The sequence below is a fragment of the Lissotriton helveticus genome, chromosome 1_1, assembly GCF_964261635.1.
Source record: "Lissotriton helveticus chromosome 1_1, aLisHel1.1, whole genome shotgun sequence".
NCBI classification, from domain to species: Eukaryota; Metazoa; Chordata; class Amphibia; order Caudata; family Salamandridae; genus Lissotriton; species Lissotriton helveticus.
In genome coordinates, this window is record NC_136057.1 from 770,469,310 (window position 1) to 770,494,148 (window position 24,839).

A 24,839-nucleotide genomic window follows, 5' to 3' on the forward strand; every position below is an offset into this window, starting at 1 on the left:
ACCTCGGGCAGTTAAATAAGGTGACAGACCAATCATTTGTTTTAGGAAAAGTTACAAGTCGATAGATGATGTCAAATCGGAATCTTGTCAGAACAAACCTGTGTTGGTGATTCTAAACATATTTAAGATAGGGTTGCATACCATCAGTAGTAAGCATCATTTGGTTGTTGATGGTACTGGGTTTAGCTAGTTCCACAGATAGCCTTTGACCTTCAAACAGTGACATACAACACTTTTTAAACTCCCTCCTGCTTATATGGTGTAAAGATTCAGGGTTATCAAAATGTTCTGTCGACCATACTTCCAAACAGTCTTATGCATTTCAACCATGGGATTTGTAAAGACAGTGACGACTTAAGACAGTCATTGGCAATCTTTCAATTTAGGGCGGTGTCCTCTCAGATCTAGATCTTATTCCATAGCAAAATTGGTTGGACTTCAATCATATCGGCTAAAGCCAGAATGCTGAGCTCATTGTGTCAAACAAAGTAGGTAACTACCTTTAGTAATGGCAGAGAGTCTCCTAAAGAAGGCATTCTCAGCCAATTGGAGGCGTTTGAAGTTGACGTATCCCCATACTCCCACCTCATACAATGCCACAGGTACACACTTAGCCTTGTAGAGAGTACCCAGTTCACTCAGGTTCTCTTGCCAAGCTAAATTGTGAAATTAAGCAGCACCAAGGAAGCTTATTCAAAGTGCAATTTTCTGGAATAAATGGCCTGTTTCAATGAACTCTGTGCCTGAAATAAAACCCCTAGGTAAAAAAACAGATGGAGCAAAACGTAGCTTAAAACCACCAACCTTGAAATTAGGGCACTTCATAGCTTTAGGCCCGCATAATATTATAAACGTTTTACCCAAATCCACATTTAACCCCAAAGCATGTATATAATTGACAAAGCACGTGTGTAACCTCTGCAACCCCATGGGTGTACGAGACATGTACACTGTGTCGTCAGCATAGAGGAGGGCTGGAATCTGCTGATGTCCAATCTAAGGGATGTCCCTGCACAGCTCACTCAAGACTATACCCAAGCTGTTAATGTACAGAGTGAACAAGAACAGTGCTAGAAAAAAAACCCTGCCTACCTCCTCTCTCTATGTTGAATTTGCAGGTGCATTCACCTCTGAGTCCATAGCATACCCTAGCCCTGCTCCATGTGTACATCTCTCTAAGAAAATAAATTATCGGCGGGTCAACCTCTAACTCCAATAATACTTTCCACAATTTGTCATGCACCACACAAACACACTCGATAAGTCAACATATGTCAAAAACAATTGCCCATTTTCAATTTTGGTATATTTCACAATTGACAGGTTTATGTTTAAGACCCTTCTTGATAGTCCTCATTCCCCTATGAAAGCCATACTGTAGATCGGATAGAATATCATTGTTTTCCCATTCTTCCAGTCTACCTGTGATTTTCACCAAATCATCAAGTAGTGAAATGGGGCTGTACTGACTGGATTACAATGGTCCCCCCGTTTTATAATAGGGACTATCAAAGTATCCCACCATGATGTTCAAAATATCCACTCTAAAACAAGCCCTATGTACCTTGTTTAAGATAGGGCTCCAGAAAGGTATATTAGCCACAAAAAAGGGCAACAGAAATACCGCCTGGTCCCGGCCTTGATATTATTAGAAGCACTGTTGACCTCCTCTAATGAGATATACAACTATGGTCTCCTGGTAGTTCCTCCACGGTGGCATGGTCAGATCTCAATGGCACCAACTGAGGGACACAACAGATCTTCGAAAAATGAACAACCCAGTCAATTTCACTAATAGCAGTTTCTAATCTGGGGAAAGTTTTGTCCTTTGAAATAGGACCATTAACACACGCCTGAAGCTGAGTAGTATATAGTCTTGTTTGCTTCCAGTAGTGACTCCCAAGCAGCATTCTTTAACTCTTGTTTCTTCTATTTAGGCGGCAACCAGTTGTACCTCCGGTATGCGTTGACCTGAGAGATACATCTAAGAGATTTATTAACATCAGCTTTGAGTCTCCTGTGGGCCTTTGAGCAATTAGAACGAAAACCAGCCAGATCCATAAACTACACATTCTTGGCCACAAACTGCAGGGGAGAGTGTTCTTTTAAATGTCATTCAGATAACATTTTAAAATTATTTATTTAAAAGGCAAAAGAAAGAGATCCATTTATTACCATTGGTGAAGTGATCCGCTGTGCGCTTTAGAGTTGCAACAAAGAATGCTTGCAAATGGAATCTGACCTCCGAGACTAAACAAGGATTGCCTATTTGCATTGCTGTGCAGTCAGAAAATGAAAGACCCATCCTGTTTTGAAACAACCTGCCACTCTTAGGGTATGCTGTTTTTTTAATTTTCAACAATCAGTAAAGGAAAAACAGTACACCACACTCACCAGAAAGTACTGGCACTCCAGCATGGCTTCAAGTCTGTGCTCACAGAGTATCACTGTGCAGTCTGCAAAGGCGTGCTTCAGAGTTTTGCGAATAATTTGAAATGTGCTGAAATGCAAATATTGTTTCAAGATTTAAATGTTATATGCCAACAGATGTGCAGACATTTCAATGCTCTAATTATGTTAATATTTTTAACAACTATGGCCTAAAACTAGTACCATTTAAAAATTAAACTTTAGAGCTTACATAGGATCCAGATGAGCACTGGGTTCATCGAGAAGCAAGATTTTTGCTTTGCTGAGAACTGATCTGGCAAGACACATCAGTTGTTTGTGACCATGGCTCAAGACACAACCACTGTCAAGAAGGACAAAATCAAGCTGACCCGGAAACTGCTCAATCACAGACTTCAGTCCAACCTGCACAAAAGATTAGACAAAAAGCACAAGAAATCAGTTCTGTGAGATTCTTCAGCAGTTCAGACCTCATTCTAAAATCTTGACTTATCATAGCTAGCGAGCCACATTTTAAAGTGCAATATTCACTATCCCGAAAGTAACTGGTAAATTTAGGATGACCTACAATGACACACACAATTCATCTTGGAACTGTACTTACCACATGATATAAATCAGTTTTAAAGTAGACGGAATGGTCTACGCTTGTTGTAAAGCATATTTTAGCTTTCTTCAAACCTAGACAATTTAATGCTTTTTTGCCATACTTCGAGATCTATGTTATAGCAAAATGAACATACTAATATGTACCTAACCATGAGTAATCGACATTACAGTGGGTGGCCCATTTCTAAGGACCCAAAAAAAACATTCTTCATGCTAAAGCTAGCACAAAGAGGGGCATATTTACAAGAACTTAAGACCACCATAGCGTACCTTTTTCCACGTTTCAGCAGCTTTTTTTTATTGCCGTATTTACAACTGGCTGCTAACTGCGGTTACTAGCACTTTTTCAGCGGAACTGTGAGTTTTCAGGATCGCCACTCCTGTTAGTGGGACTTGATAAAATGGGATGCAAGGTAGGCATTCCCATGATAACACTGCTGCTAACCACACTTGACGATATTAAATATGAAATTCCCGTACAGGGATAACCCCACAAAACTGCCGGTAAGTCCAGTTAGAGGGAGTTTTTTAAGACCAGAAAATAGCCGGTCTTAAAATTGGTGCAAACACTTGGATCCACATATATGGTGTTTGGGTGCTGGACAGCGCTGCAAGGAACATTGCTGAGCTGCCCTGCACCAAAACAAAAGGTCAGGGATGCCCACCTATCAATAAGATAGGATGCATTCCTGGGCCCCATTCATAAAAAGTGTTGCATTGCTGTGCCAAAACAGTGTTAGCTCAATTTTCACTGCGCCCTCCTTGCGACACAATGTACGGCACTCCATGTCATAATCAATGACAGATACATCTGGAATCCTGATATATCTGGCAGCGCTAAAGTCATGCATTTCTACAGTTTTGTCGCAAGAATGATGCAACTCCAGCAATGCATGGGGCCAGCCTGTCCCTATGGCACTACGTCACACCTGCCATGAGGAAGCCGTAAGGTTTTGACGCAGTGGCGTCCTCAAATCTTCGCAGTAAAATCTGAGATACTTCACTGCATCAATCCTAAGAGGCTTTGTTGCGTGGGAACGCCCACCCTGCGTACATCATACCTGACACAGGTATAATGTGGCACAGGGCTTCACAAGGTCATGCATGTGCCTGGATGCATCACTTTGTAAATACTGTGCAACGTGGTGCAAGAATCATGCTGCAAATATGTCAAGAAAATGACGCACCAGTGAAGTTAAACTGCCGGAAGGGCTAAGCCCCCCTGTCTTTTTATTTCCCCTACGATGGTGCACAATGGTTGCCATGTGCCAATGCAGGCACCCTCAGGCCATGGTGCAAGGGTCATTGTGTTGTGGAGTTGATTCATGTTGTGTCTCCATCTCCACTCAAGATGTCTGCCGGTGCGTCTCGACTACTGGAGGGCAGGAGTGAACCAGTTGGCCTTCTTGGAGTGTTGTTTGCCCGGTTTATCCTTGAGGGGTGCCAGAGTGTCAGCGCAATTAGAGATCTATCGGTGGAGGTTGTGCGCTGCGCTGTTGGTGTTTCTAAGTGTTGGCAGAGTGGTGATGCTGAGGGATGTGACAAGAAGTTCTTCTGTAGTCTTGATTCAGCTGTGACGGGAGGGGACAATGATGGCAGTGGAGTACGTATAACTATACAAACATATGACTACGATCCAAGAATGTTAATAAAGTTTTTTTCTAAAAAAGCTTTTTTTTGCGATTTCTCGCGAGATCACACCAATACGAGATCGGCCATTAAACATTATAGGGGTTTTCCCAATCTAAGATGGTGGTGCTATTTTCTCGCGAGACACGAGACGCCAATCAAGGCGAGAATTCAGTGATCGTAGCGTGTAAATAACCAGTAGTGAGCTATCACGAACATACAGGTCGAGGTAATGCCGACAGGTGCTCCTTTTACCGGTAAGGCAAAGGTAGGGGGCTGTTAAGGATTGTAATACGGAATGCCAGCGAGATACCAGAAGAAACTTTTGTAAAACAGAGAGTGGAATCTTTTTTATAAAAAACGGTGCAGAGAGTGAATGTCGATCATTCCGAGTTTAGTGCAAACGGGGAATGGCAGCGATACATTAGTAGTAACCTTCTAAAAAGAGAGTGAACAACTTGTACGATAAGTTATGGAGGGTAAACTATGAACATTTCTAGTCTAGTATAATTTGGAAACATTTCTAGTCTAGCGGGAATATGAAAACCTGTATACTGTCTCTTGCAGCTAAACTACGGAGGGAGCCTGGAGACAACTTACAAGAGGAGTTGACCTCTATGTTTTTAACTCTAGACCTCTCGGCCGGTATGAGTCACAATGGCTGATTGAGGGTAAACAAACATTATAACATATGGTGTTTCTGTGCACTATTGGCTGGCTATATGAAGTACAGGGCATGTTAAAAGGTTTTCCATGTTCTATGTTTTAAACAGTTGTGAAGATTGGAGTGTCCCGTTTTTTTAACAACGGCAGGCCCTCATCACTATAGCTCATTAAAATCATTTGGCGCTTGAAATATTTTGCTTCCCCTTATTTCTTTTTTGGTGTCGATTTGTTAACAACGGCAGGCTCTCATCACTATAGCTCATTAGAATCATTTGGCGCTTGAAATATTTTGCTTCCCCTTATTTCTTTTTTGGTGTCGATTTGCCACAGAGGCGCCGTTATCCAACCTTTCCGGGCCAAAAAGTCCCTCATTAGAGCCAGACTTGAGGTTCCTGGGCGCGCATCAAATCACACGTGCATATGCATACAAACAGGCGATCAATAATGCATCAAATGACTTTTTGATTCTTTACTTTTTGTGAGGCGTTTTCATGCTGTCACACCTTAAAAGGCCATGCTTGCTGGCGGAGGATCACTCTGTACCAAATAACCTGCCTTAAATGGCAACAAGAAAACAAGCGCGGCAGCCACTGTGAACAGCGATAAGCAGCTCGGCGGGGTGGGGCGGGGCTTAGCACCTGATGGAACGGGGGAGGGAGCTTCAGAGTGGGCTTACCTGTCAACTGGCCTCGTGTCATGAAGGGGATGTTCATCTATGCACGTTTGTCATGCCATGACTGCAACAGGAAACCAACTTCGGGGCAATTCACACCTATGTCAAGTGCTCAATTCGTAAAATAAGAAGTGTGGGTGCGCAAAGCTTTCTCAAAGCCCACCGTCCAGGCTCAGCTGCCGAATACCACGGCGGCATAGCAGTGGTTGATTTGTAAACAAGCACTGGCATAGCCAATAGGTCTCGCCTTTGGGACCTTGTAAGTGTTTAGCTATGCAACAGTTGATGTTGCACCAAGGAAATTGTGTTGCATAATTAAATGCTTATAAGGTTCCAAAGGCAAGACCTATTGGCTATGGCAATGCTTGTTTGGATATGCTTGCACTATAGAAATATCTCACACATACACAAAACATTCATTAGTTTCCCCACCATTGTAAAATTCCACAGGCCCTCAAGTATTGGCCTATTATTGCCAAATTATACCGAGGCATGTCTCATCAAGGGTTTGAAGAAATTCAACATCACCCCAACACTGAAGGTAATACATTGGATCCACCTTCAGGATAATATCATCTTCAAGACCAGCAGCTGCAAAACCTACATGGCAATGATGAACAATACCTTGTCTTACCAGGCCAAGAAAATAACTTCCTCAGGCAGACAGTGTCATACCAAGAGCTATGGAATTGTCATACTAGAATCAAATATGAACAAATAGAACAAAAAAAGAAGAGTACCTTCGTATTTCTACATTTCCAGGATATGCATCCTGGCATAATAACTGCTCAAATCCTACGCAATTGAGAAATAGGAAATAGCCATGCCTCTCCGAGGAACACAATGCTCAAACATTATAAGTATAAATCTAGCCACCCTCACAAATGACTGAACTCCCAGACTTAACCTATTGTTCACTCACACGAATCTACGTTCACCTGGATAACAACTCTAAAAACTATGCCAACATTACTGCCTACCTAGACTACAAACAACACTGGTCAAACATGGGCATTTTCTCTGATTAAACGATGGCAAAATGGGAATTATTCTTCTACGAGGACACTACACTACCTGTTTACCAATTTGTTGTCCGCCCTCCATTGGTCCAACCCCACCACTATTAAAAAATAAATAAATACGGGATTGTCTTTCAGCCATCCCTTTCATTCACTCCCCAAAATAATGCCATATAATTAATTGACGTGATCTATTTCTATTGTACCATATTAGCATACATATAATGCCAGAGCTCCAAAGTATGACGACCATACTTGCCTTACAGCACCTAAGTAAATAAATGCATATGTGTCTCTTGACTTAGTGGTAAATTGGGAGAAGTTTGAAGCAGGGAGAAGACATCTATGCATGAATCCCAGCGTGGATATTCAGGTGACTGACTCAGAACGGAGAGGGCTGAATACACAGGAAAGCAGTGAAGTGATGGGATAGTTGTGACTTGGAGGTGGGATATCAGTCGCCGGAAAATCTATTTCAATTACCCGATGTGCTGTGTAAATATGTTCACTGATTCGATCTCATTAATATAAGGAGCACATTGTACTGGTGGATACAAATATGTAACTTGGCAGGTATAGATATGAGGATAAAATGTGGTTATTTTCCTTTTTGCGCCCAGAAAAAAAGAGATTAGGATGTGATACGATAACACTGTTTGTGATTCAGAGAGAAAGTGAGAATGCACGTCACAAAGAGGGAAAGGGAAGCTAGACGAAATCAAAACCGCAATCCATTTGTACAAAGGCTGGAAACGAATCTCTTCTGACTATTTGTTCCAATTTCCCATCAAAATAGAGAAGGAAACCTGTGTTGGTCATTTCCAGTATTGAGCAAGATAAGAGTTGGCACCGAACCAGCTAGTACCGCTGACAGAATAAGTGATGGTGTAATTACGTGCACTCCACTCATTGGTACCATGACACATCATTGACCTCCCGTCTTCTGGAGCTGTGCCCGTGTTAGCTACTCTACCTGCACTGCTAATCCGATTAGATTTCCGGATTTGTTACTCTATGGGAGAACAAAACACCATTTTCATTGCTGTATAGATTACCCATTTAGCTGCCATGTTCCCTTTTGAAGCTATGGTAAAACCATTAAAAACTGAACACGGAAATGCTGATCATGCTGTTTATTTGACGATGAATCAGCAGAGTGGACTCTGGAAAAGAAAAGTCCAAGTTTAAAAATCTGAATCTCAGTGTATTGAAGTACTCACTTGTTAGTAGTGATGCGCAAGTGGAATGTTCTCTTTTTTGTAAAGCCAATAGGTTTGGCATTAGCTGCCAAGAATTTGACTTTTGTCAATATTTTTGCTTGCCATGGATTATGTTGACATTATTGGTTGGGGAACTGCTGAGCCTTCACCAATATAAAAAATGAACATTGGCTAAACGCAAAAATATTTTGGGGGCTTAAAACAAATATACATTGCTTTAGTAGTCCCTAGCATTAAAAGAAACAACTCAAAACCTCAAAGAAAATGTCCCTCCAAGACAGAACCAACGCCAACGCACACAATAGCAAAGACCTCTTCACCATTGTCAAGGAGTTCGCCAGGCCCAACAGCGAGACAACAGACGTCCCACCCTCCCAAGACCTCTGCAACAAAGTCGGCACCTTCTTCCACCACATGATCAGGCAGATCTATGACAACTTTGACACACAGGACCCTGCCACAATGGCCGCCACCATAGCACGCAACTGCGCCGCAGCCCAACAGATCTCCATTAATCTCAGATGACACACTAGAGACCATGAAGTGCATTCACTCAGGAGCCCCATCTGATCCTTGCCCGTTCCACATCTTCCATAGATTGCCGCGAGCTTCGCCGCACCATCGAAACCGCTACCTTCCCCGATGACTGGAAACATGCTGAGATCAACCCCCTTCTGAAAAAGCCATCCAACGGCCTGAACGACCTCAAGAACTTCAGACCTATTTCCCACCTCCCCTTCCCAGCCATGGTTATCGAAAAGGCCATCAACACCCAAGTCAACAAGTTCATTTAAGAGAGCCACATCCAGCACACCTCCCAATCGTCTTCCAAAGCAACCACAGCACCAAAACTGCACTCCTCACTGCCACAGACGACATCCACTCCTTTCTCGCCCAGGGCGAAAACGCAGCCCACATCCTACTGGACCTCTTGGCCACCTTTAACACTCCCACCAAGACTCCCTGATGCTGGCATCTGTGTCAAGGCACTGGACTGGATCCATTCCTGCGTCACCGGCCGAACACAGCGAGTCAGACTACAACCGTTCCTCTCATTAACTACAGAGATCAGCTGCGGAATGCCCCAGGGCTCCTCCCTGAGCCCCACTCTCTTCAATCTATACATGTCCCCCTCTCGTGGCCATCCTTGTCTACTACACTGACGCTGAGTATAGATGTAAAATAGTCTACTCGATGGAAAAAAGCTACCATTGGAGTGAATGCAACTCTGTAGATATGACTATGGTTCATTCACCTCATTCTTCAAAGCTTTTAGAAAAAAGGTGGCCCCTTTCAGAAGTCACACTGCCTGTTCTGAGTGCAACAGGTTACAAAAAGGGTGCCCTCTGAAAAGCAGTGGTAAGCAGCACCAGAAGGAAAAATCCAAAAGACATAAAAGTATTCCTGGATATCCAATTGTAGGCCACTTCTTGCAAGGCTGACTTTTTAGATCTGGGTAACATCAGGACTGGAGTAGAGCCGGATCAGACTGGACTGTGAAAGAGCTGGAATTTGCAGGCCTGGAACAAGCAGTACTTGAGTAAGGTTGGAGCTTGCAGGACTTGACCAGAGCAGGAGGGAAGAATCCAATAGCAGTAGTAATCCAAAGGATTTGCAACCCAATGGTACACTGAATGGAAACTCTTGCGCAGTGGAAAATAGGAAAAACTTGAAAGGAAGGGGCTGGTCTTTGAACAGGAACCAACCTGACAGGAAGTTTATGTTCTCAGAACAGTTTCCACCTGACAGAAAGAGTTTTGTCTCAGAAATAAATAAGCTGAAATGGTGTTCACACTTGGTGGCCTTCACTGAATGGCCTCTGTGCTTGATGGCCATTCTAGAATGAAGGTTGTGTTTGTTGACCATATTAGAACAGAGTTCCACTAAATGACTAATTGGGAGTTGAACTTCAGTTTCTTGTTTACAGCTATGCCTGGTGCTGGCTCTAAACCATAAGGGGATTTAAGATGAGTTTGGCTTTGTATGTGGCCAGAGAGGCATGAATAGTAAATATAATTCAGGAAAGAAGATACCATCATATTGGAGAGTTCAGTTACCCAAATACTGTAACGCCGAGGCCGTATTTGTGGCTCATATGAGAAAGGGTTGTTGCAGGAAAGACTTTCCCTAAATCTGAGTGCCCTGAAGAAAGAATCACATACCTTGGTTCCCCATTCTCTGTACAAAATATGTTGCTTTGCTTCAAGCATGCAAAAATAAACAACAAAACTCCAAGTTATTACATACTGCCATCCTTACTGCCGTGGCAAAATGTAATCATTGCATAAATAATACATATCAGAGATCGAGAAGGACGATAAGAGACGAGCCTCTTCTGCAGATATTTAGCCCCTGTGGAGTAAAAAGCCTTATGAGCAAGGGTTAAAGCTTTAAAAGCTATCCGGATAGGCAGCCAGTGAAGCAACTGCAGCAAGCCAGAGGCATTGACTCGCCTATGCAGGCCAAAAATGGCACGTGCCGCCGCATTCTGGACCACCTGCATCCGTTGCAGGAGATATTCGGGCAGGCCAAGATATAAGATGTTAGAGTAGTCCAGTCTTGAACCAATCAAGGCCTGCACCGTAATCCTCCTGTGGTCCTCCGAAAGCAAAGGAAAAAACTTCCGAAGCATACGGAGAAGACCAAAGCAGGTACCCGTGAGGGCAAGGATCTGAGATCTTAGAGTCAGACCGTTGTCGATTTTAACCCCCAAATTTTTAGCCAACTGAGACGACTGCCCTGGAGGAGAAGTGCACTAAGACCAATGTGTTTTCCTGAAACACTAACCAAATGTTGTTATCTTAAAACGAGGACAAATTCACAAAGCAATTGCTTCAACAATGAGCACAATTCTGTGCACAGAACATGCAGGATGTAGACATACCATGCCACAGTGGCATCAAAGCAGATAAAATCTCAATTGAATCATATTTTAATGGTCACGCAGGCTGCATGCATGTTGAATGCCCAAAGTATCCACAAGCCTAATTCTGTCTCCTGTGTTCGATAGGCACAAGAAGTCAGAAGGATAGTCAGTGATATTCGTAGGAGACTATCAATAAATATAGGAAACTCAACTATACTGGTAAGGATCTCTAATGTTGATCTATATTTACTAACAAAATAAATGTGCCATGGAAAAAATCTGATGTACCTAAGCCTTAATGTACTCACCCAGTTTTTGAGATGCTCCTGGTAAACGAAAGAGGCGAGTCAATATATTGATGCCTTACCAAATTCAGCATTAAGACTAGGGGCCAGATGTAGGTAATTCCCATTTACCGACTCTTAAATACCGACTCATACCGAATCGGTATTTAAGAGTCGGTAATTTGGAAGGAGGCAGATGTAGGTGAAAAATTACAGATTCTGTAAGAGTCGATATTTACCGATTCTGTAAATACCGAATCGGTATTTCCCATTAATTCCTATGGGCCTTGAAGCCCATAGGAATCAATGGGAAATACAGATTCAGTATTTACGAAATCGGTAAATACCGAATCCTGGTGTCACTTTGACTCCCTGTAGCACCCCAAATGCAGGCTTGTGTGTCATGTGGCACACAGACATGCCCTAAGGGCATGTCTGTGTGTCACATGGCATAGGTGAACATGCACAGATGTGCATGTACACTGGAATTCGGTATTTTACCACCCAATAGGATTGGGTGGTAAAATAAGAAATCCTAAGGGCCTGTGGCACTGCAAACTGTGCCACCTACATATGGATTTACTGAATCGGTATATTTACCGATTCGGACAGATACCGAAGTGGTAAATTTACCGAATCGGTAAATATACTGATTCTGTAAATTCCGACCCACCTACATCTCAAAAGCCAAATACCGGTCGGTAACGGCCGAAATCGGCCGTTACCGACCGGTATTTGGCTGCCTACATCTGGCCCTAGGTGTGCTAAAGTTTAGAATGGGGATGAATGCATTTTTTTGTGTTATTCTGCAAATACCGAACTTTTAGATAACAATGTATATGTGGTTTGCATGCAAGTTATGATTCTTTACATATTTTATTAGACTGTTTGTGGTTATTGCCGGAAGGAAAAGCACTTTTAAGGCCAATTCTTAGAAAGTATGGAATATTATATCGTAAGCAAGCCGCTGAAGTTTTGATGGACACGAGGATGTGACTTGTGCATTAGGAAGACATTTATTTGCCTTGAATGATTTTTTAAAGCATTTTAATTAATCAGTTGTCAACGTTTATATGTTGAACCATGCAATATAAAGATACTTATTAGCTGTGAAATTCTTTAAAAAAAAAACCTGTAATTGACTAGTTTTTAGGGATAATGTATTAATATTGTATTTGTAACTAAGGGCTATTTTAAAAACTAAGATCTAAATAAACATATTTTTGACTGACTGGCTGACTGTCGCCTTTGTACTTTTGAACCAAGGTTGATTTTTGACAAAGGCTAAATGCCAACCTCTCTTTTGTATGGTGAAAACCCTCAGGTTAAAACTCAATTTTGAAATATCTTTAGTGCTTTTTTCATCTAAGCAGAACAACCAAACTAATCATGGTACAATCATACATTTACCTTTGACCAATTACAGCCACATGGTGCAAATCGGTCAACTCTTTTAAAAAAATATATATTATCATACACACCATGTAACGGATGTTTTTTCTGAGTTTGAAAAATAGCATCCCTTATGCTTTCCACAGGAACATTTGGTGTGGATCTAGATTTCTATCCACTTTCCATTTTTTTAGAGTGTTCAAGTGTGACTGTGAATGTATAATATAGGAAGATAGTGTCTTCAAATATCAAGATCGAGAATTTTGATTTTGCTCAACACTAGGTGACCTGAGGGGCATTTTGAATATGCATCTGTGCATGTTACCTAGGGGGCTTGTTTGGCCAGAATCAAAAAAGAGGTCAGAGGGTGAGCAGAATGAAAAGGTAAAGAAACGCTGACATAATTGCACAATGTAGACCATAACACACATTGTAGTGAGAAGAGAACCTGCTAACATTCAAATGCATTCATTTCAAATCACATTACCAGACACCTTTAGGAATAGCTTTTTCCTAATGAGTGGTAGTGTTCAACTCTAAATTTACTTCCCTGTTTAACCAAAGTGTGTTAATGCCGTATGCATACCACAATGTAATAAATAAGTGTCAAAAACTCATGCACCAGCAGTATGGCATCGGATTGCAACAATATTGACAAACAGCCAACTGAAAGAGCAAATACATTGCATTTGACCCCACCATGTAGTATTGAATACAAGCATTATACACAAATTTCAGACTACTCCACGGTACACAGCCATTTGCCCCACCCCCTCTGATATTTCTTAGGACAACCCTGTGCTTCATACATGGCTTTTTCCTGTGCCGCGCAACAATCCACCCCCCTCCGCCATTCCTCAGCACATGGTGTAGGAAGCTTCCAGGAGGCAGCTATGTTCCGCTTGGCCACAACCATAGCTGTATTGAAAAGTAGTTTCTTGTTCCTGGACCACTCCAGTCCATCCTTAATCCCAAAAAGTGAGTGTTGTGCATCATGGGGAACCTCCCACCCCAAGACCTCATTAAGCTCACCTTCGATCTCACCCCAGAACTGAGCCAGTCAGGGGCATGCCCACACCACGTGGAAAAAGTCGGCTGGATCGTGGCCACACCTCGTGCACGAGTTAGTCGGGTAAAAAACAGCTTGATGGAGGCGCCTCGTGGTTAAGTAGGCAGCATGTAAATAATATAATTGGATCAAGCGGAGTTTAGAGGATCCGGTGACCATCTTGGGTGACATGAGGGGATCATGCCAATCTTCCTTGTCCAACCGACCCACCCACTCCTCCCATTGGCCCCATAGTCGGTCCAGTGAGGTGTTATTGACCAGTGTCCAATAAATGCGGGAAATACCCCCTTTTCCCAAGTCGCCTAGCTTTGTCTATGCCTCGGGAAGACTGTATTCAGGGATCCTGGTGTCATCTGATATGTGTACATGGAGGGCGTGTCGCAGTTGCAGATATTTGTAAAATTGTGTCGGGTGCAGGGAGTATCTGAACTGGAGGCCCTTAAAAGACCACATGCAGCTGCTCGTCCACACATCACCGAGTTGAGAGATTCCTATAAGATCCCACGTTCCAAACCCCTGTAGCCCACTGAACTCCCGGAGCCATGTACCATGCCATAGAGGTGTGTTGGGTGAGTTAGTGTGTCCACCGGGTAAGACCAAGTATGGCGTCCCAGGCCACCATGGTTGCCTCGGAGGGTCGGGGAAGGGGCGGCGGGGCACCCTTGGGAAGGCCCAGCGTCAACCTCCCGGACCGTCGCCCAGCAAAGCAGCCCTGGGGCCACTCCCCACTCACCAGAGCAGTCTTGCGGGTGGATATTGGCCGGCAGCCTCTGGCGAGACGGGCCCACAAGCCTGATCCAGAGGAGAGGCAAGAGGTGGCCCAAGGATCAGCTTAGGCCGCCGGGCACAGGAGACCGCCCAGCTCCAGGGGTGATGGACGTCCAAGCGGTGGCCAGTAGGGTGAGACACCACTTCGGATGGGGGTGGCGTGAGGGAAAAAGGGGCCCCGCTGCTCGATCCGAGCAGCCGGTGGGCCCCCCAGTCACAACTTCAGGAAGACAGGAGGCAGCAAAGGTAGGGCGGCCACAGCCTCCGAGAACTGGGCCAGCGCCGCGAGGATGGAAGAGAGGGGCCCCCAGGAGGGCCGAGCACCGGCTCTGCTCACACTCCACTACCCAATATGGTAGCTGTCGCACTGAGGGCCCCCACCAGTCCACAGCCATTCCTCCGCCGGCCCCTGGTGGGCCCCAAGACCAATGCCGATCAGAGGCACCAGTGGCCGCCCCACCCCGAAGAGGGTGTGGGGGACCTGGAAGCGCCACCACGGGCCTCAGGCCTGGGCCTTCGGTTAGAGTGCTGGTCCTGCGGACTGGAGCACCAGGTGCCGCTTCCTCACCTCCACGGAGTGCGGAGGAGCCTACGAGGCTGGCCGACCATAGGTCAGAGGCCGAAGCAAATTTCGAGGGCCAGTGGGTCACAGCCGGCCAGGGGAGAACAGCGACACAAAGCGTTGTCCGCAGAGCTGGAGCGTCAGGCCTTCAGTGAGGCGTGATGAAGGCCGCCATCTTGTAGCTCACGGGTCCCGGAGAATCGAAAGCTGGCAGGACGCCCCAGGAGGTCAACAAGGGCAACAGACAGCTCCGGACAATGTCCCGCGCCCCAGGAGTCAAGGCAGGCAGGTAAGAATGGGTGATGGTTACCAGAGAGCGCAGGATGCGAGGCAGATGATGGAGGGGTCTAGGAGCACTCTTAGAGTGTGACCGCCATCTTGACGCCTCAGGCCACGCCCTGTCCTGCTTTACTTTATTCTATTTTTCTTATTAATTTTAATGATTGCCATCTGTTATTTCTATAATCAAATTTCTTTTTAAGGTGGTTCTCATAAAGTTTAAATAAAAAAAATTTTCTGTACTGATACAACACAATATTAATGTCATGATCTGTGGCAGAGTCTTAGGTATTTATAGTTTGAAGTCACAAGTGCTGTGCTTATTCTGGGGAAGATAGGAGTGTATGTTGGTGCCATTTGGCAAAAGGCTTTGCATTTGTGGAGGGTGCATTACACATACCAACCAATGCAAATATCAGGAACAATATTTTTAATGCGGCAACACAACTTAAAAGGTTTGATAATGTCGGGTGCCACATTTAAGATATTGATAATTAAATATAATAGCTGTCTAGAAAGTCCTAGCAAGAACATTGAGGTACTTTCTTGCTACAGCTAGGGCATTATTTTTTTACCACCGCTTGCAAAAAACCTGGAGACTGGTGTGTTCCCTTTGGAGCAAAATTGGAAGTCGAAGGGTAAAACAGAGTTGTTTTGAAGGAATTAAGGTGTACATGCATCAATATAGGACATTAGGTTTCATTAATTGCGATTAATAAAGAATGGCAAATATGGAATTGTAATTGCCTATGCATGTAGGAATCGCAAAAAAAATTGCGATTCCTACACATTCCTTAATTGCGACTCGCGAATTGCGAATCGCAATTAAGGAATGGCTTCCCATTCATTCCTATGGGCATAGGGGCCCATAGCAATCAATGAGAACTGCATGTGCAATTTGCAAGTAGGTACTCGCAAATTGCGCATGCAATTTCAAGGGTGCAAGGGTGCCAAAAAGACCCCCTGCAGCACCCCTGAAATTGCATAGTTATCACATATTGCACACACACATTCCCCAAGTGCATGTATTTGTGCAACATGGAATTTAAAAAATTGCACTTTTGTGCATTTTTCAAAGTTCTCACAAATCACCATCAACTTAGAATTGATGGTAATTTGCGTTTCTTAATTGCGGAATAACAATTTGTTTGTTGTTAACGCATTGCATTTAGGGAATTGCAATTTGCGATTCCCTAAATGCAATTGCAATTTAAGTAATCGCAAATTTAGTGATGACTTAAATCGCGATTTTTGCATTTGGGATTATGCATCCCAAATGCAAAAATTGTGGTCGTAAAGGGGCATATTCACAGAAACTATATTCGATGTATTTTAGCAGTTGGGGGGAGAATACCACCAAAACGTGAGAAAGTTGTCTTTATCAGAGAAAAGAATGACCCAAGCAATGTCAATTTCAAAGATTTAATTTATATATCTGTTTCAGGAATGTCATCCCAGCGAGACTGATGTGTAGCTATATTCTGGTGGGATATCAAATGATGTAACAAGTGTTTGATGGGCAACACATAAACAAGGTATTATAGATATAAATTCAGTTTTATATGTCCACTATGACCCAAGTAGACATCAGTGGCCAGCAGAGTAATGAGTAAGAGTGGTAATATCTAGTTCCTCTGCTTTTTCTTTATCCCATTTCACTTTTCCGAGGTCTACTGCTAACCTATTTCTATTATGCATGGCTGTCTTTGGATTTGGAAAAGTGTATAACAATATATTGCTCTTACTGGATCCAGAATACAGGTTAGTGCAATCTGACATTCAAAGATCATTCCTACAGATTTACGTACAACAAAGGAAGAAAAAAGGGGGTGGGGATAGCGCGGCTCAACATGTCGATGCTAAACTACTGCATTGGAAGAGTTTGCAGGTGCGCCTCAGCTTTCTTTGAGCTAAAATTGTTCATATGTTTTGTTGTGTCTGAAATATTTTGAAAATAGTATTGTTTATCTACACACTTGGGTCATGAATGGGCACTTAAGAGTGCCTTGTTTGCAGATGATGCACAACTGAGTTAATTAATAAATATGTAGGACAAACTAACCTGAGAAAGTAATTTGTACACATTAGGATGATTCTCCCAGTACGTGGTAGGCCCTGCAATGAGGAAATATACAACGATCCCCTAATCCCATATGGAAATTCCAACCCAACTAAAACTGGGCCATTTGTGGCTTCTCTATGGCAAGAAGCATCTTTATTCTCCCTAGGTGAATGTAGAACCCTGGGATCCTTCCCTTAAACAGTGCAGTTTATCTAAGAGCAACTTGGGATTGGCACTACTATCACCATATAAACAACAAATTTAGTAGTGGAGGGTCTGAGGAATATTTATAGACCAGCCTAGGTTAAATTCCTCTCAACTATTATATTTGCAACACAAAAAACCTAGGGGTCTTGAACGAAGGATATTAAAGAACCTCTACATCATTAACTGGATGTCTAAATTAGTACAACCAGAACAAGCCTAGACTAACTAGTTCTGACTAGGGACCGGGAATTTCACAAAAGTAGACCACCAGTGATTGTGGAGGAAACACATTCAGGATTCCCATCAAAAGATTGTATGATCAATATTATCATTTGGTCATCCTTTAAGGGTCAGGTGTCTCTGGATCATTGAGACAAAGATCGTACCCTTTTCAGAGAGATGGGATTCTGGCCCACAATCACTTTAGGACCAAATGATACAGATCTGATGAGATTAAGTGCAGTGCAAAAGAATATGTGGAAGTGGTGAATCTAAAATAGGATAGAGAACCACTAATAGGAAATTCTTTTTATTAACGAAGAGGTCTCTTCCTATTAAAAACAAGAACAGTGCAATACTATATGCAGTTCAACCAAATACCTGCATGGGGCCAACATGTTTCAGCCTCTTGGGAATAGGACCCTAGGCTTTCTTCAGGGCCTCTGTTCTATTTAATAAATGCTACTGCGTGTAATGACTAATGTGTGAGAATAAATCAATATTAGTGAGATATTGTAATAACATAAAAGGATATGATTTTGATCTATCACCACCCACATATATTTACAGGAATAAGATGGTCTAAATGTGGAACATTCTTTCTCCTGTCAATGCAAAGTAATGGCAAATCACTATTCATTCCCGATGGCAGCATATAAAAATCCATCAGGCACTGTTTACCGTCTGATGCTCCTAACAGTCATATCTGAGGGTAGTATTACACCCACCACTACATACAAACGTACGTCCCCATTTCGCGCTCTGACCCCTTGTACCTGCTATCTAGTGTAGTAACTATGTTAATATGTATTCTGTAAAGGAAGAAAACCCAATAATCATGTAAATCCAGTGTTTCATATAATACGGTGACCTAAATCTAAAAAGAATTATCTACAATGAACTTGTTCAATAGAAATGACACCATATCAACTTCAGGGGGTAGATTAGTTTCAGGCTTTTCTAGCTCTAATAAAAGACCTTCAGTAACTAGTGTGATGTTGATACACAATACAACTTTTCAACATCTTGATTTAAAATATGAACAGAGTGTTTCCATATGATCACATTTTCAGAAAATGAAATTACAGTTTTGAAAAGTCTATATTTAGGGAATATTTCATTGTGTATGCTTTTTTTGGAAGGATACATGCTCTTGAATACAACTATAACTTTGTGAATTTGCACTGTAGTAGTGTAAAGAATGCTTTTAACAAAATTGGTACAAAACATTACCTCCTCTGTAACTCTCCATATTTCTTCATCACTCCAATTTCCATAAGGATCTAGGTTCTTTCGGATACTCCCAGAAAATATAAAGACTTTCTGTTAGGATGAAATAGCAAAAAAGGATATAAAGCATTTGCTTATTCAAAATGTATTGTAAAAATCTCACTTTATACCAAAATAACCAAAATTAGAGCAAGTAAAAACTTACAAGCAAAAAAAATAGTTCAGGTTGTGCAGTTTATAGACACAGTAAATTGCAACTTTTGGTGATTCAACACCAGTTCCATCTTAAAATACAGAATGTACACATGGCATTCAGGCATCTATTTGCATTTCCGTATCCACATCCAACACTAACTTTTGTCATGCAGAACATAATCATATATTTAGTTTAATTTTTTTTTAAATAGAATGCTTTAATTTCTGGTTTGTTCTTATATTCTCCAATAAAGCCATGTCCCAATACATCAATTAAACTAAGAGTATGCTTTTCCCATGATATTACAGAAAGAGAATGTTACACTATTGTAAAGGCAGGTCAGAGGAATCTGATAATTCAGAAGCACGAGTCCTCACTCACACAATTGGGTGAGATGCTTCATCATCGGGCAGCTCCTCGTTGGGCCAGCACTGCAATGCCAAACTGGACCCTCGAGGGGGCTCTTTGCCAGAGATCTTTTAGATACTGATAACTGCAATATGTTTAAAGTGAAGGTGCTAAGAGTCTAAATTGGTAAAGTGAGAGATAAAAATTACTTAGAGTTACCAAATAAGTGTTTATTTAAGTGGTGTCTCTTGTCATGTCTAAAAACAATGTGGGGCGATACAGCAGGTAATAATCCTTCAAATATCAAGGAATATTTTCATATTCACCCCTTATGAGTGCTGAATGGATTACTGCAGATCATCCCACTTTTCACTGATGTATGACTGTCCATTGAGGTTTAAATTGAGGATTTGTATAATTGTAGCAAACATATTTTAAAAAGTCTGTAAGTCTAGTAATTTGTTGCCATCCACAAAACATGCATTGCAATTCAACCACCGCTCAGTCATTAATCAGTCGCACAAAGAATTCGAAAGAACAATAAGGCAGGCTAATTTCAGTATGGTTGGTTTGTATCTCATCTTTCTAATTGTATAGTATTTAGGTTAAATGAATCATTGGCCAGAACAATGTTTTCTTTTTTTTTAGCAAATAGCAGCAACAGCCAATGTCAAAGCAATCGTCAGAAGACACATCACTGTAGCAAAGTCTGTAATCCTTCACTTCACTTGCCAGCATTAGAAAGCGTGGGAATGGCAGACATGAAGTCAGCTTGCAGGCCTTGTCAGGGAACCATGATGCAAGAATCCCTCAAACTGAAATCAAGAAAAACTGCCTCTAGGTAAATCCGTGTAAACTGATCCATGACTTTTTAAAGCAAAGTCTTCCCTTGTCACCCAGGTGATTCTGGCACTGGATAGCGACCATCAGATAGAGACCAAAACTTTCCACAACTGCATGAAGGACATCGCTATATGGATAAATGCCAACTCATTGAAACGTAACAGAGACAAGACAGAGTTTCTGTGTTGCTCTGCTAATACATTTTTTGTAAGTCTCCCAGCCAACTTTTGGCTTTTACCTACTCAGGAAGAACCATCCCCCCGGACTTGGTCCGTACTTTGGGGGTCACCTTCGACAGCAAGTTATCTTTCGAGGGTCACATCACTAAAAGAGCTGGACTCTGTTTTTCGCTTTTTTGAGGTTTGCAAAGACTTCTTCCTCTGCTACCAACATTTGCCAAAACCCAGTTGTGTGCTGCATTATCTTTACAGGCTGGATTATTGTAATGCCCTTCTCCTAGGAGCTCCAGCCTTGTTGCTGCAAAGACTACACAGGGTACAGGTCATTGCAGCCAAACTGGCTCTGGATAGGCCTCGAAGATCCTCCACATCAGATGCATTGAAGGAGCTTCATTAGCTCCAGATTAGGCAAATAATCGCTTTTAATGCTGTTTGTACTTTCTTTAATGCTCTTCAGGGCCGTGGTCAAGTCAACTTTCAGTATGCCTCTCAGAAATATGCTCCTGGGAGATACCTCTGCTCCTCATCAGCTAATCATGTCTATATTTCAAATTTCAAGAAGACTAGATAGGGAGGATGTGCCTTCTCAATGATGGCTCCCCAGATTTGGAACTGGCTCCCAGCCTCTCTTAGGCTTTCAGCTCATCTCCTATGGTTCAGGAAGTGTTGGAAAACCAGGCTTTTCTCCCACTAAATCCCACTGCCACTTTCACTTCTGAGCTGCTGACTGACTCCCAGTTGAATGCTCTAGCACCAGGATGCCTTTTAGGTGGTAGTGCAGTTTATAAACTGTAAAACGAAATAAATAAATGTCACCTTAGGTCCATTTTCTTTTTCTTCTTTGTTACTTGGTGCACCATACTGAGTAATAGTGGATGTAATGAAAATGTTCCTGTGACAGTCTGCCAATCGGAATGTAGAAGTTTCACAAATCCACAGCCAGATTTGTTATATTAGGTGTATATGTAGAGCACTCAATCATTCAGGGGGAGGTATATCCTACACGTAAACAGGAGCAGCAGGGTCAGGCCTAGAGCTAATTTGGTGGAGCCTATTCAAAGTGCCATGTTGTGAGGTTCTTGCCAAATTTGCCAAATTTGAGATTTGAATCTGATTAGCAGCAGCAGGTTGGTTCAGTATTTAAGAGCGATATAGGAGAATGCCCGACTGCCTTCACTGGTTCTGCATATGCATAAGGTGTGTGTAAGCGGAGGATCGGCTGAGTGGAGGTGGCTGGTGAGTTTGGGGAAAGTGATGTGGTGGTTAAGTAGGATGCGGCCCTGTTGTTTGAGGCCCTGAAGGTGTGGGTGTAAGGAGTTTGAAAAGAGTTTGCTTGTGCATGGGCAGTCAGTGGAGTTCCCTGTGATGTTGGGAGGTGTGCATGTATCGTGTAAGGTTGAGTGTGATCTGGCTCCCAAGTTCTCTATGGTTTGGAGGAATCTGGTCAGTTGCATTCGGATTCTGGTGTAGAGGGTGTTTCCATAGACCAGTTTGATCTGGATGAGGGCTTGGGTGACAGATCTGTGCGTGCCTGTGGGAAGCCATTTGAGGATCATCTTCAGGGTGTGGAAGCAGGAGGAGGATATGGCAATTGCCTAAGGACTCATGGTCAGTCAAAAATAATGCGAGGTTCATGACATGGGTATTGGGTTTGGGGGAGGGATCAAGTAAGTTTTGCTGCTGAAAGGAATCTTAAAGAAGTCCCACAACATACTGGTAGGAGCTCTACTTCATTGTACCAACTGCGACATCCATGCAGAAACTGCCACCAGAACCCTGGAATAGACCTCACTCTGATTTCCACACAGGGAAAACATGGAACACAAAGAACGTTCCCTACCCTGCATTCCAAGCACTCCAGCACAGCCGGTTAGACCTGACATCATTGGTGTGTCTCCCTTCCATTTTTGACGGATTGCCTCCTCTGTTTTCACATATTTTTGCTGGTTGAATGTTTTGGACCCTGTGCCACTGCTAATCAGTGCCACAGTGCAAGTGCTCCCTATGTTAAATTGATATACTGATTGGATTCCATGATTGGCTTATTTGATCTACTATCAGCCCCTAGTACAGTGCACCATGTGTGCCCAGGGCTTATAGAGCAAATGCTACTGGTGGGCTTGCAGCACTGGTTGTGCCACCCACAGAAGCAGCTTGTAAATTGTGTCTCAGGCCTGCCATTGCAAGGCCTGTGTGTAGTCTGTGACTACCATGTCGACTTGGCCAAGTGCACCCACTTGCCAGTCCCTAAACCTTCCCTTTGCTTCCTATTAGACACCTCTATGGTAGGCCAAAGGGCAGGGTGCATTGTAAGTATAAGGTAGGACATGCCCTGATGTGTGTAGCATGTTCTAATAGTGTATTACAGCCATTTTCGTGTTTCACTATTGAAGGCTACCTGTTCTCATAGGCTAGAATGGGCAGTAAAGATTGTTACATCCCTACAATCCTAACTGACTCAGGGAACATGGTAGAAATTTGAGTTTAGTATGCCTGGATAATAAAATACATCTTCCCTTCCCTCCACAATGCTGGCTTCACCCCCTGTGGCTTGTCTGATGTCTCTGCCCTGCACAGTAAAAGGAGAAGGGGAATCCTGTCAACAGAGTGCTCCAGAGCTGCATCTTCCCTCCCCTATGATGGCTCCACCTCCTGTGGGGCGTCTGATGTTTCTGCCCTGCACAGTGAAAGGAAGAGAAGAGTCATGTAAACACGGTGGAGAAGTGTGGCTCAATGGTTAGAGCGGCAGACCCTGATGCAGAGGTCTGGCCCAGGACCAGGGTTCAATTCCTGCCTTGGCTGGTCTCGGCGGATCTTGGGCTCATAATTCCTCGGACCTGATTTCTCTCCTCGGTGCCTACTCTAAGCATGGGTCCCACGCTGCAACTCTGGGCAATAGCTTGCTTAGTCTCCACAACGGCCCCCTACAGCGCTAGGGATGCCTGGTTGCACCCTGGGGATGCCCAGGAGTGGACATTTCACGGGGAAAAACCAGGAAGGGTTCCCTAGCGGTATGAGTACAGCGCCAGGACACTCAGGAGTATCAGTGCGCTTTACAAGTACGTCTACATTTACATTTACATTTACAGTGCTCAGGAACTGGTTTGAACTAGGCAGAGTCCTCTCTGCTTTCAGAGAACAAAGGATTTTAGGGTATAAATATTGGGACCCAGTCCCACAGATTTTAGATCACTTCTGGAATAAGAAACCTTTCTGCCAAGGAGAAGAACCAAGGAAGCTGCAGGAATTTGGACTGCCACTCTGCCAGTGTGCTGTTTGCTGGGTTGGCCTGCAGTGGTTACTTCATTGCCAAGGGAAAGGAGAAGGAACTTTCATCTACAGAATATTCTCCAAGGGCTTGAACTGTGCTTGCCTCCTGCTGAAGTCTCAGGGCCAAAAGACTTCACCTCCAGCTCCCTCCTGAATTTCCTTGCTGGGAATTCTGACTCCATTCACTTGCGTGCCGCTGGGAGCTGGAAGCGCGACGCATCGAGAAGAAGCGTGTCGCCGCCGCAGCTGAAATCATCGCAACGCCGGAGAAGCGAGAGTTCGTCGCATCTCCCTGGAAGCGTGTGTTCATCGAATCTGTCTGCTGTTGCATCACCGGAGAAGCGCGACGCATCGAGAGAGCTGTCATCGCATCACCAGAGAAGCGCATCGCAGGGCCTGTCGCGGCTCCAAAGTACAGAGTCGTCGCAAGGCTGCCAGGGCGTCATCGCATCCTCATCGCATTGCCGCATCAAGGCCGCCATCTTCTCGCATCGAAACTGGATCATCACATCGGCATCGCATCGCATCAAGGTGCCATCTTGCGCACCGCAACAGGTCGAGAATCTACGCATCACCTCCGCACGGGTAAGGCTCACGACGAGTCCCCTACTTTGCGCAAGCAGAACGCAACCGTTCCCCCGGGTCACGGAACCGACGCATCTCCCCTTCTGTGAGCCTTTTGTTTACTTTGCGTGCCGCATCCAATAACTTTGTTGAGAACTTTGTCGCATTTACCAACTACTTGAACTAAGAGACTTTTATCATCTTTTAAGTAACCTTTAGTATAGTATTGTGGATTTTTTGTCGTTTGTGGTCTTGTGTCTAAGTCTATATAAAGAA

At 43.4% G+C, this 24,839-nt stretch overlaps 1 protein-coding gene across 1 annotated transcript in view; it reads right to left on the bottom strand.

Annotated features, from left to right (window-relative positions):
• CFTR (CF transmembrane conductance regulator) overlaps positions 1-24,839 on the bottom strand; it is a 1,176,514-nt gene that overhangs the window by 37,567 nt on the left and 1,114,108 nt on the right. The window contains exons 24-26 of the mRNA XM_078674337.1: positions 19,167-19,256; positions 2,642-2,814; positions 2,395-2,500 (exon numbers count right to left, since the gene is read on the bottom strand). Of these exons, the coding sequence (XP_078530463.1) occupies positions 2,395-2,500; positions 2,642-2,814; positions 19,167-19,256 (369 nt within the window). The remainder of the gene's footprint in view (positions 1-2,394; positions 2,501-2,641; positions 2,815-19,166; positions 19,257-24,839) is intronic.